This window comes from Mobula birostris, chromosome 2, assembly GCF_030028105.1.
Source record: "Mobula birostris isolate sMobBir1 chromosome 2, sMobBir1.hap1, whole genome shotgun sequence".
NCBI lineage: Eukaryota > Metazoa > Chordata > Chondrichthyes > Myliobatiformes > Myliobatidae > Mobula > Mobula birostris.
In genome coordinates this window covers 217,834,628-217,847,946 of record NC_092371.1, presented here as the reverse complement: position 1 = coordinate 217,847,946, position 13,319 = coordinate 217,834,628, and the positions used below count along the sequence as shown (strand labels likewise).

The 13,319-nt window shown below is 39.9% G+C and overlaps 1 protein-coding gene across 4 annotated transcripts in view; it reads left to right on the top strand.

Annotated features, from left to right (window-relative positions):
* Nucleotides 1-6,373, top strand: part of LOC140194071 (chloride intracellular channel protein 5-like) — a 145,525-nt gene extending 139,152 nt beyond the window's left edge. For all 4 annotated transcript variants that reach the window (XM_072251464.1, XM_072251465.1, XM_072251467.1 and 1 more), the window contains exon 6: nt 1,552-6,373. In XM_072251464.1, the coding sequence (XP_072107565.1) occupies nt 1,552-1,719 (168 nt within the window). In that variant the 3' untranslated portion in view covers nt 1,720-6,373. The remainder of the gene's footprint in view (nt 1-1,551) is intronic.
* The last annotated feature ends 6,946 nt before the right edge of the window (nt 6,374-13,319 follow it).

The following is a 13,319-nucleotide window of genomic DNA, read 5'->3' as shown; positions in this document are numbered from 1 at the left end:
AGAGGGTTAACATATGAAGAACGTTTGTCTGCTCTTGGACTGTATTCCTTGGAGTTTAGAAGAATGAGGGGGACCTCATAGAAACATTTTGAATGTTGAAAGGCATGGACATAGTGGATGTGGCAAAGTTGTTTCCCATGATGGGGGAGTCTTGTATGACAGGGTATGACTTGAGGATTGAAGGGCGCCCTTTCAGAACAGAGATACAAAGAAATTTTTTTAGCCAGAGGGTGGTGAATCTGTGGAATTTGTTGCCACGGGTGGCAGTGGAGGCCAGGTCTTTGGGTGTATTTAAGGCAGAGATTGACAGGTATCTGAGTAGCCGAGGCATCCAAGGTTATGGTGAGAAGGCGGGGGAGTGGGACTAAATGGGAGAATGGATCAGCTCATGATAAAATGGTGGAGCAGGCTCGATGGGCCGAATGGCCGACTTGTGCTCCTTTGTCTTATGGATATGACTGCAGGGATCCAGTATTTTTGTTTTACCAGTTTTGTGATTTAATTGAACAATAAACAGCAGTATAAATCCAATAATTTTGAAAAGTGGCAGATGAAATTTAATGCAGACAAGTGCGAGCTGTTGCACTTCGTTAGGACCAACCAGTGGCGGGTTGAGCACTGAGGAGTGTGGTAGAAAAAAGGAAAATACAGGTACATAATTCACTGGAAGTGGTGGCACAGGTTGATAGGGTTGAAAGAAAGCTTTTGGCGCATTGTTCTTCATAAATCAAAGCACTGAGTACAGGAGCTGGCATGTTATGTTGAAGTTGTATAAGACATTAGTGAGGCCCAATTTGTATGCAGTTTTGGTCACCTAACTACAGGAACGATGTAAGTAAAGTTTAAAGAGTATAGGGAAAGGTTACAAGGATGTTGCTGGGACTGGAGGACCTGAGTTATAAGGAAAGATTGAACAGGTGAGGATTTTACTCCTTGGAACATAGAAGGTGAGGGGAGATTTGATAGAGGTATATAACATTATAAGAGGTACAAATAGGGTAAATGCAAGCAGACTTTTTCCGCTGAGGTTGGGTGGGACTACAACTGGAGGTCATGGTGAAAGTTTAAGGGGAACATGAGGGGGCAGAGCTTCTTCACTCAGAGCGTTGTGGGAGTGTGGAGTGAGCTGGCAGCGCAAGTGATGCATGCGAGCTCGATTTCAACGTTCAATAGAAGTTTGGATAGGTCCATGGATGGTTGGGGTATGGGGGGCTATGGTTCTGGTGCAGGTTGATGGGAGTAGGCAGATTAAATGGTTTAGCACAGTCTAGATGGGTGAATGGCCTGTACTTTTCTATGACCCTGTGACTCTAATTTTAGAAGTTCATGTCTCTCGGTTGAATATTAAGTGCGATAACTTTTATAATTTAATGAACCTTGCGACCTTCTGGACCGTGATCATTCATCGCACCTACAAAACTGCTTCATGTGGATGAAGGACATGGGACTCTGGCTGGTTAGAAGATGAGGAGAGATTCAAAGCAGGGGTGAAAAGGGGGATGGTTTTAGCCCCACATGCACTTTAATCATTTTGCATCTATTACTTTGCAGGTTGTGGCAAAGAAATATCGGAACTTTGAGATCCCACGGGAAATGACTGGAGTCTGGCGGTACCTGAACAACGTCTACGCTCGGGATGAGTTCACCAACACTTGTGCCGCAGACAGTGAAATCGAAACTGCCTATGCAGATGTGGCAAGAAGACTCTCAAGATCCTAAGTCAGCAAGGGGTTCATTGAAAATCAGTTTCAATGATAAAAGACTTCTTTCATTTGCCTTGCCTTTTTAAACCTAGATTCATCCATTGGCACCATTATATTTCAGCTGTATTCATTTTAGTTGGTGTTCTGCTTGTAAATAAGAAACATGTTTAATTACTCATGATCGTAATGCCTAATGCCTTTCGTTTGCAGCTTATTGCTTGTCATTAGAATTGTATGTGGCCTTCTAAGAGCTTCAAATGAGTGGGCTCGCTCATGGCACCAATCTTGCTCCTGGGATTTCAGAAATGCTGCAGGTTCTGTCAATGTCCCCAGCCAAATTGTTAAAGGAGAATGAAATTGAATCACAGCAATGATTGAGTTTGAAGAAGAGAGCTCAACTTCTCAGTCATTATAAGGAACTAAAGTAGGACTCACAGGAGAATGTCCTTAACCAGTTAGTCCACGTTAATCACTCGAACTTCAGCTTCGAGAAGGCAGTGTTAAAGTTTTATTACTTTATATCTAACTGATTGTAGCTTTCCTTTTTTGAGACCCTAGAGGTCTGTGTCTGAGGCAGTCTGTCTCAAATAAATCAGATATGAAAAATTATTGGACACACAAAACCAAACAACTCAGTTATGCCTTTGTACAAAATTGTTCTTTCACAACAGGGATGCTATACTTCATTTACATTGCCGCCAATGCTATTGGGGGCTAGCTTCTCATACAAGTGTGACCCACTTACCTTATTTTATTTTGTTCATTTGACTTTTAAGGATTGAGTTAAAGCAATTTTGAGGATGGACTTCACCTAGTCCTTAAGATCATGAGACATAGGAGTATTATTAGGTCATCTGATCGTGGCTGATTAATTTTTTCCCTGTAACTCCATTCTTCTGCCTTCACCCTATAACCCTCAACAATGTTATTAATGACGAACATATCTACCTCCACTTTATGTACATCCAATGACATGGCCTTACAGCCATCTGTAGCAATGAATTCAACAGATTCACCATCCTCTGGCTCAAGAAATTCCTTCTCATCCCTCTTCTAAAGAGACGTTCTTTTATTCTGGGGCTTTGCCCTCCGCTCCTTGAATCTCCCACTACTGGAAACATGCTCTCCACATCCACTCTATCCAGGCCTTTTAATATTCAGTAGGTCTCAGTGAAGTTCCTCCTGCCCTCCCACCCTCAGTCCTTCTAAACTCCAGCCAATGCTGGCAGTCTCCAGCGAGCATATCTATCCTTGTATATGGGGGCCCAAAACTGGTCACAATACTCCAGATGTGGTCTGGCCAATGCCTTATAAAGCCTCAACATTACATTCGTGCTTAAACTAGAAAATAGCAGACAGAACCTTTTTTATTTTGTAGACAAAATACCAAGATTTTTAGACAATGCCTAACGATGGTGAAAATACTTTGCATAATTTTGCATAATTTATCCTAAAAAATTTAGATCATGTGAACATAATTCACAGATGTTTTGCAGGGAAAATTATGCAGAATTTAACGTAGGAATGTAAATGTATGGGTTGACATGTGTATGGTATTAATCTTCAATGAATGACATGATTTTTATTTCAGATATTTTTTTCTGTAGTTTTACCAACAGAGTAGGAAAATGCTGCATTGAGAATGGTTATCACATTAGATTTTCTTATTGATGGCAGTGACATTTTGGTCCCTTATGACCCTGAAAGAGGCATACAGAAATCTCAGAACTTTGGCCAAGTTGTCTTATCTCATTTGGAAGGAGAAATAGAATCGGCTGATTGAAATGTATTTTAAAATGTGGGAAATTTTAGTTCAGTGTAGGTATTAGTATGTACCCTGTGTTATAGCAGTTTGGTTCGTGGAAATTCGCCCTTATAGAATTCATGAATAAGTACTTTTTACAAAATTATATTTGGAATATTACTTCACTCTTACAGAATTTTTGTGAGAAAAAAATAACAAACAAAATTCGAAAGAACCCATAAATTCTATCAAGTTGATGTTTCAGGCTGAGACCCTTCAGCAGAACAGGAATAAACGTTGACTGCTTATTCCCCTCCACAGATGTTGCTTGACTTGCTGAGTTCCAGCACTTCGTGTGTTCAAGATTTGCAGCATCTGCAGAATCTCTTGTATTTACAATTTTTAATCAATTTTTATCAATAGTTTGCCTGATGAAAATTTACAATACAGGTAGCTTTCTAGAAATACTGGGGATAAACTAAATTGGTGGAGTAAAAATGAACTTAATCATTAGAAAAGTAAAATGTAGATGGGTAAATTCCGCCCTCTGGTGTTGCTTCTGAAACATTGTTTAAAAAATTGTCAAAACTGAATCAACAGTCTATAATTATTTGGACTTGTTTGAAATGTTGAACTTTAATTGAGACAGTGTTGAAGAATGAGCTTGCTCTCCGATTAACAGAAAGAACATAGGATGACTGGTAGCTGGGCCAAGTAACACTCTTTTGACTTGATGAAGTGTAAATTAATATGAGTGAATTCAATGTCACAATGACTACCAGAGACACCACATTTTTCCTTTACCCCCACACATTGATGGTTGATGAGGTAGCAACACTGGTCATCTCAAGAGCCATTGTTTGGCCCATTTATTTGTTAGTTCAGCAGATGAAGTAGATAACAGCTTTAGCAGGCTGGCACAAGCATACTTTGCCCCTTGCAAATTCTTCCTGATATCAGCAGAGTACAGAATTTTTTTTAGTCCAGTAAGCACAGAGATTAAATTCAATTTTACTCTTAAGATGTTAAAGATACAAATATTGTACCTGCCATTTTGTCTTTACAGTACTTTAATTACTTCTTGATAAATGGCTATGACATTGTTTAATCAGCTCAAGTTAAAAGTTAGTTCAATTTTTCAAATATGCAAGTTTTTTTTCTCTATTTAATAGTTTTTGTATTAATTAAGCTGGATGGATTCCTCTGAGAACTAATTGCATTTTATTAATCATTGAGCATCATTACTTTTTCTAGACACTTTTAAACAAAAACACGTTCTTCTGGTAATGTTGAACTGCCATCAAATGAAAGCTGGAAGGCCCTCTTTTGTGTACTGATATTTTCCTGTTTGCAAGCCCAGGGTTCTTCTCTTACAGCAGAATAACAGTAAGAGGATTTGGGGATAGATACCATCAAAATGACTTTGGGCCAGGGTTTCCCAACCCAGGGTCCATGGACCCCTCAATCAATGGTAAGGGTCCGTGGCATAAAAAAAGATTGGGACCCTCAATCTCCAGCTTTGAAGGTGCAGAATTCCCTCCTCTCTTGGCATGTAGTAGGGTTAGTAACGCCATCAAGAGATGTGTTTGAAGCAAGCATTTTAGTACTTTGCATAACCCAAGCCTCTAATCTGTGAGCAGCTGAACAGGGAGCGAATACTACCAGTGGGTAATGGGAACTGGCTACATTGTTACAGGAGTAAATGCAAGTCTAATAATATTGTGTAATTGTTCAGTACCAGAACATTGAAGAGTAGACACTGCAACACAGAAAATCTTTCACTCACTTTAGTGTGCTTGGGGCAGCATCTACTCCTGTGGGCAGGTACTGTGAAGAGTACTGATAATAACCCTCTGTTTTCATAACACAAAGTGGAAGGGAGACTACTCCAGTAACAATTAAATGCTATTTAACGGATTGTCACTTTTCTTTGACAATGAATGTAACTTCAGCGGGTTGATGGTAAGATTGAGAACCTATTGTAAGGCTTTTTCTCTGAAAGCTGAAGAATGACTTGGAGGCTTTCAAGATTGTAAAAGGTTTTGATTAGACAAAAGCAATTTCCTCTGATTGAGGAGAGAGTCAAGAAAATCATCAACTTAAAACCTGCTACTACAAAAATGAGCAGAAGGTTTAGGAGAAATGCCTTTCTAATGGGGATTGTTTAGGATGTGAATATTTACCACAGAAAGCAATTGTAGATGTTGTACTGTCCAAAATAGAGAAGATTAAAGTTTTAAGTAAGATATAATGGGGTGGGTGAGGAACAGGTTTAGTTTTGGGGTTATTCAAGCAAAGAATATAAGAGTGCAGTGGTTGCCATCTGTATAATAAATGTATATGATTCTTTAAGTTATCAGTTGTAAAACATGTACCTTGCTCTTCTCTGGCTTGTGTCCTGTACAACACCCATTTGATGCACAAATTTGAAAGTGTATTGAAAGGGAAAATACAAACTCATGTTTTAGAATTTTTTAAAAAAGGCCCTTCAGACTTAGTTAACTAAAATATGATGATGTGATCCTTTGCATTAGGAGCTAAGTATATAACTCATTTTAATTTACACTGAATTGAGTGATATTAACAAGTATAGTTATGATGAAAGCTTTTTTTTTGTTTCTTATTGACTACATAATTAGTATTTTTCTTAACTGGAACTTTTAAGTGATTATAGTGAAGACTTCACTGAAAAGTTTGCCATTGTTGCTAGCTTGAGATGTGTAATTGTGTTTGATGGACAAGTGTATGGCTTTATAGTAAGACTGTTTAAGAATCTTACCCACAATGTACAATGAAGAAAACACTGGAGAAAGCTAGATGCTGAAGTGATTTAATTTTTTGCTCTGATTATTTGCACTGGTTAGATAATTGTGCCCAGACTTGACCAGCAGCTGCTAAAGAAATAAAATCATATATTTTCACAACATTAATTGAAATCTTTGTCTTTGTAAACAACAAATTAGCTCATATTGTAACAATCTCATTAGTTGGGATTGTGTTTACTCATTGGAACTCAATGTAAGGGAGCTTTTTCACTGTCTACTGTTAAAAACTGTACTCTTTAACAGTATGGCACTGGTGGTTGCATTTCACTTTGCCTATCCTCAGTGGCGTGTCTATCACTGGAATATTCTCTGCATTTTCTATCATCTGCAGTTAGTAAATGTGAGGCAATGGTGTGTACTTTGGAATAATTTGGTAGCCACTTGATGTGTTTCTCCAGAGTTGGAATTAGTAACACAAGATTCAGATTTTACAAATCTGAACCGAAAAGAGGTTGTTCTCTTTTTCTTTCAATGACATCTATGTTTTTTTTTCTGTATTTCATGGTTATCTGGAGAAGACAAATATCAAAGTTGCATTGTACATGCATACTTTGACAATAAAATTAACCTTTGACCTTTAGCCTCTGGTGGCCTGGTCTGGTATTCTAGACACTGATGTAAAACTGATGGAATGTTGCATTGATAGATTTTAATTATCACAAAGGGTTCATCAAGAAATACAAATCATTCTCTTCAGCAAATGATTTGAATTCAATCCTTCACACACAAAATGCTGGAGGAACCCAGCTGGTCAGGCAGCATCTATGGTGAGGAATAAATAGTCGACTTTCAGGCCAAGACCCTTCATCAGTTTCTCTGGCATCTTGTGTGTGTTGCTCTGGATTTCCAGCATCTGCAGAATCTCTTGTGTTTGTGACTTCAGTCCTTTCCCATTTGAGCTCTTTAAATGATTTGATTTTTCTTTGTAATCAAATCTCGTTTGCACTGAGCTTTGAAACAGGAATGGGAATGGTTTTTATGGGGCTTAATTAACTGCATTTGGCTCACTGGCCAGAATTGGTGTCTGCCCGTGGCCTTGATTTAGGGGGATGAACGGGCAGCAGTCAGCACTTGTAGGTATTGAGGCCTCAGTGAGATATGCACTCTGGTAGGCAGAACCATTTATAGAAACACAACTATTCAACTTGAAGATCAACTTTATTTGCCGTGCACATTTACAGTGTCTATAAAAAGTATTCACTTCCTTGAAAAGTTTTCATGCTTTAGTGTTTTACAACATTGAATCGCAGTGGATTTAATTTGGCTTCTTTTGACACTGATAACAGAAGAAGACTCTTTTGTGTCAAAGTGAAAATGGATCTTTACAAAGTGATCTAAATTAATTACAAATATAAAACACAAAATAATTGATTGTTTAAGTATTCACTCCCTTTAATATGACACACTAAATAATCACTGGTGTTTCAATTGATCATAGTAAAAATACACATGTATCTGGGAGGTCCAACTGTTAGTGAGTCAGTATCCTGGTAAAAACTACACCATGAAGACAAAAGAACACTCCAAGCAACTCTGCAAAAAGGTTATTGAAAAGCACAAGTCAGGAGATGGATACAAGAAAATTTCCAAGTCGCTGAATATCCCTTGGAGTACAGTTAAGTCAATCGTCAAGAAATGGAAAGAATATGGCACAGCTGTAAATCTGCCTAGAGCAGGCCACACTCAAATCCATGGGGTTCTACACCAGGTTTGATGGATGTAATGTGGGAGGGGCAGAGTCTGCAGTGGAATACTGGTGGTAACCATATAACAATTACAGCACGGAAACAGGCCATCTTGGCCCTTCTAGTCCGTGCAATTGGGCTCGGCAGCTAGACTCCAATATCACAGCAGAGTGACAAATATTGCAGAATTGCCTGGACTAGTATTAGACCCACGTCAGCTGGAGTTGTATTTACCTGCTTGTGGCTGAACACCGATTCCCTAAGTAACCAGTCGCCATGGTCTGTCCAGTTCAGTCTCTTTACCTTGCCCAACCCTGAACTTTCCTAGTACGCTTGATGACAATTACCTATCTAAACTAAAATGAGAGCAGAAATGGCTTCTCTTGATAGTAATCGTCTCTCTAGAGCGTGATATTTAAACTGCCTTATTTTAAATAATACACACACAATGCTCGAAGAATTCAGTAAGTTAGGCAGCATTATTGGAAATATGGAACAGTCAATGTTTCAGGCCAAGATCCTGTCTTTTCATTCCTCTATGGAAATATCTATTTCCATAGATGCTGTCTGTCCTGCTGAGTTTCTCCCGCATTTTGTACATGTTGTTCTGGATTTCAAACATCTGCAGAATCTGTTGTGTTTATTACTTTGATGACACGTGGCTAAGTGGTTAAGTCTAGTAATCTGAAGGTCGCTAGTTCGAGCCTTGGCTGAGGCAGCATGTTGTGTCCTTGAGCAAGGCACTTAACCACACATTGCTCTGCAACGACACCGGTGCCAAGCTATATGGGTCCTAATGCCCTTCCCTTGGCGCGGAGAGGGGAGACATGCAGCATGGGCAACTGCTGGTCTTTCATACAACCTTGCCCAGGCCTGCGCCCTGGAAACCTTCCAAGGCACAAATCCATAGTCTCACGAGATTAATGGATATCTAAAAAAAATTACTTTGAACAATTCATTACTGACAATACTTCAGTCTGGTAAGTAGATCTATTGACATCACAAATTTGTAGAACTATTTCTTAAATTAGATTGAAACCCCAAGTGCAAGACCACAGACTTAATCTTAAAGCAATGTTTATTCTTATCATTTTGAGTTAATTTTACCACCTTGTGCAGCAAAAGGACAATGCTACCAGATAAATGTTTTCTGAACTGTGTTGGTGAGTGCTGTTCACCCAGTCCATGTGTAGATGGCTCCATCTGCTAAGTAACTTGAGCCTGTGGGCAGGATAGCAACCAAGAGAACAACTTCCAAGAGTTGCCCCTTAACAGAGAATGACACCTCAGCTTCCTTTTAAACCATAAAACAAAGAAAAATCATCAAAAATATTATTTTAAAATTTTAACAACTTTAAAATGCCCCAATAATTGTTTCTATTTTTCTATTCAATTTTCAAAGTTAACAATCTTATTTCATTGAGGATGTATTCACTTTGAATGAGAATTTGCATCTCAATGACTTGAAAAGCCGTTTGGTACACATTTAAAGTCTTTTGAGAATAGATATCAGGAACTGGTTAACAGATATCATCGGAAAGAAAATCCTGAGGGGTTAAGTTACCTTTTGCTGCACACCTGTGCACGCTCCACAGCTGAAGCACATGTTAAAAAGACTCACTTTTAAATGTCTGTAAATTCTCAGGTAGATAGTCTTATTTTCTATTGTACTTCATCTTATAAGAACCAAGAGAATCAAAGGAATGGAACAAAAGAGTGGGACTGACTCAGTGGTCCAAATTGTCACTTTCTGTAAAGGAATGACTTTATGATTCTAATTCGCACACCCTTGAATAGCCAATGAATCTTAATATAAGCATTTATCGCTTTGCTGATTTCTCTTCTCTTCAGTCCTGAAGAGGGGTCTCAGCCCGACATGTTGACTGTGTGTTCATTTCCTTCGATCTGCCCCACCTGCTGAGTTCCTCCGGCATTTTGTGTTTTGCCAAAGCATATATCGTATATTTTAAGTGACAGAGGGCCATTATACTGATTCAAATGTTGTTCTTGACCGAAATTTAGAGTTCTATAGATGGATCAGCATCAGAAATGATTGGATTTCAGCTGTTCCATTGTTTCTTTTAATAAATTAAGCAGTATATGAGCCATGATCATACTGAATGGTGGTGCAGGCTCGAAGGGCTGAATGGCCTACTCCTGCACCTATTTTCTATGTTTCTATTCAGCCCCTCGGGCTATTACTGTTCCCTTGAAAGAACGTCTTCAATTAGTCCTCCTCTCTTCTCTTCCTATCATCCTGTTTTTATTTTCCAAATCTACATTCATTTACAATTTTGAAGTAACTGTATCCCCATAAATTGGTATTAATCTTTTGTTTGTACTCTTAAGGTGTCTCTGTCTGCATCACAAGTGATTGATTGTAGTATTCCAATTTGGTTTCAAATACTTTTAAGTATCAGATAGTCATAGTCAGAGGATATTTTTTCCTGAAGTTGTTTAATCAGATTTTGTTAGTTTAAATGTATATTCCAAATGTTCTAACCTTGATTAGCTGGCTGTAGGAACATAAATGGACGCTAAAGCATAAAAATATAATAAGATGGTCTGGAAGAAGTTTATGAAACCAAAGCCTAATTTTAGACATGTGGTTTGCACATAACTGCCTCCATACGGTGCAGTATTTCTTGATGTTCATCCACAGGAACAATGTGATCACTTTATACAATCTGGTAATCAGGAACAGTTTAGTATTAATTGCCACCAATTCCTGCCCTCAAAGCTTCCTAATAAAAGTCATTGAACTTTTGAAGTATTTTAAGATAGTACTGGGCCTTAAGTAGGACACTTAATGCTTTCTGTCATCAGATTCCTTTGAAAGTTTAGAGTTTTAATATTTTGGAAGGCAAGATGCTGAAAATACGAGCTGATAACATAGCAGTAAAGGAAACAAGGCAGCTGGGACCCAAATCAACAGCACACACAGCTCCTTCGAGTATCGGACTGAAGGACAGTAAAATTTAACATTGCAAGGCTAGGAAAGACCAACTAGAGTAGACAGGTTTGACGTCAAATCAGGGACAGGAGGAGCATTCGAAAGAGAGAAAGATAAGCTTGAGAATGGAAGAAAAGGGACAGGCAGCAAAATGCAATGATTTAAACCTTCAGCATTCAAAACTAGATGGAGGGAGATTCTACACTTGTTTTTCAATCTAGGAAAATTGCTTAGCTAGAACAGACGAGATTTACCTTTCTCGAACTTCTGGTAATGCCCCCCCCCCCATCCTGTCCTTCACCATTCCCATCCCCTTTTCCTTCTCTTACCTTATCTCCTTGACTGCCCATCGCCTCCCTCTGGTGCTCCTCTCCCTTTTCTTTCTTCCATGGCCTTCTGTTCCTTCCTATCAGACTCCCCCTTCTCCAGCCCTGTATCTCTTTCACCAATCAACTTCTCAGCTCTTTATTTCATCCCGCCCCCTCCAGGTTTCACCTACTACCTGGTGTTTCTCTCTCCTCTCCCCCACCTTTTAAATCTACTCCTCAGCTTTTTTTTCTCCAGTCCTGCCGAAAGGATTCGGCCGGAAATGTCGACTGTACTTTTTCCCCATAGAGGCTACCTGGCCTGCTGAGTTCCTCCAGCATTTTGTGTGTGTTGCTTGGATTTCCAGCACTTGCAGATTCTCTCTTGTTTAAGATTTACCTTTCACAGCTTTGGTTTGTCCCTACCTCGTGTACAGCAATTCCCTGCCAGTCAGTATATTTATTTTGTTTTAGAGGTGCAGCATAGCCCAACAAGCTGCACCACACGGCAACCCAACAATTTAACTCTAGCCTAATCATAGAACAAATTACAAGGACCAATTAACCTACTAACTGGTACGTCTTTGGAATGTGGGAGGAAACTGGGGCACCCGGAGGAAATCCACACATTCACGGGGTGGACGTAGAAACTCCTTACAGATGGCACCAGAATTGAACTCTGAACGCCGATGACTTGAGCCCTAATAGCATTGTGCTAACCGTTGCCATAACTGCTGCGCCACCTGTCATTTAATGATGTATGGGATGGCAAGGTGTCAACAGCAGGGTGGTACAACTCAGGCGGCAGGTCTGTATATCTTAATCTTGCAAGTACTATTTGTCGGGTTGGCTGTAGATTTTACGTCCTAGCTGTCTACAATCAGTCGACACACAAGCCAGGACAGTACGATATAGAGACCAGACAGTACGATATAGAGGCCAGGCTGTTGCCCATGCAGCAGACTGCCCCCCTCCACGCAGCCGATGAATCCAAAGGAACGGCAGAGACTGATGTGGTTTGGCACTGGTGGTGTCGCAGGATTTGCCAGTCTGCATTGAACTCAGTGTAGGACTGCCTTAGGGATTCCAGCTCCAGACTTTTCCTCGACATTTATTGTTGAAACCTTTCCCATGACTAGGTATAGCCGCAAGGCAGCAGAAATTTGAGATCAGGGCTTCAGCCGCCAACCATGGCTGATGAGCCCCATCTGCCCAAAGAGACTGGTTTTAAGGTGCCAGTAACCCACCTCTGACAGTAGAAATGGTTCCACTGAGTTTAGTAATTAACACACATGTGAAGGCCAGGAACTGGACTTGGTTGTCACAGGCTATTTGAGATGCACACCACTGGGAATATTAAATAGGTAGTGGGAGCTTGTCCCTATTGTTCCCCCACCCCCAGGCTATGACTATCTTAAGGAACCACAAGCACCATTAGCCTCACTGTTATTATAAAAATAAATTATGCCAGTGGTTTTAATTTTCTATCTCAGACTCTTTTAAGAAGATAAAAACTATAGCCATCAGATTTTTGGGCTAATATTTCATCCTTATTTGGCCCAATATTACTTACCAGACCTGGAATACCTCACAATTAAGTGCTGGTCACTTTATCTGCCGTGGGAGATTTCAGTGTTCATTTTGGTAGCGGTGTACATTCCACTTCAGGGCAATGTCAGACAGGCTCTGAACGAACTGAGCGATGTAATCAACAGGCATGACACAGTACTTGCCGATGCCCTACTCATTATTTTGGGGGAATTTTATCCAGGCCAGCTTGAAGAAGTCACTAAATAATTATTATCAACCCACCACCTGTAGTACCGGAGGAACAGACTGGACAACTGTTACACTGAGTTCATGAGTGCTTACCATGCTATCCCATGCCCATACTTCGGGAAGTCTGATCACCTGGCTGTACTTCTACTCCCTGAGTACAGGCAGAGACTGAAGACTGCAGCACCAGTAGAGAGGACCAAGGAGGCACAGGAGTGCTTACAAGACTGCTTTGAATCAGTGGATTGGACTGTTTTCAAGGAGTCACCTTTGAGCCCGGGTGAGTGTGCCACAGTTGTTGCCAACTTCATTAAAACCTGTGTGGATG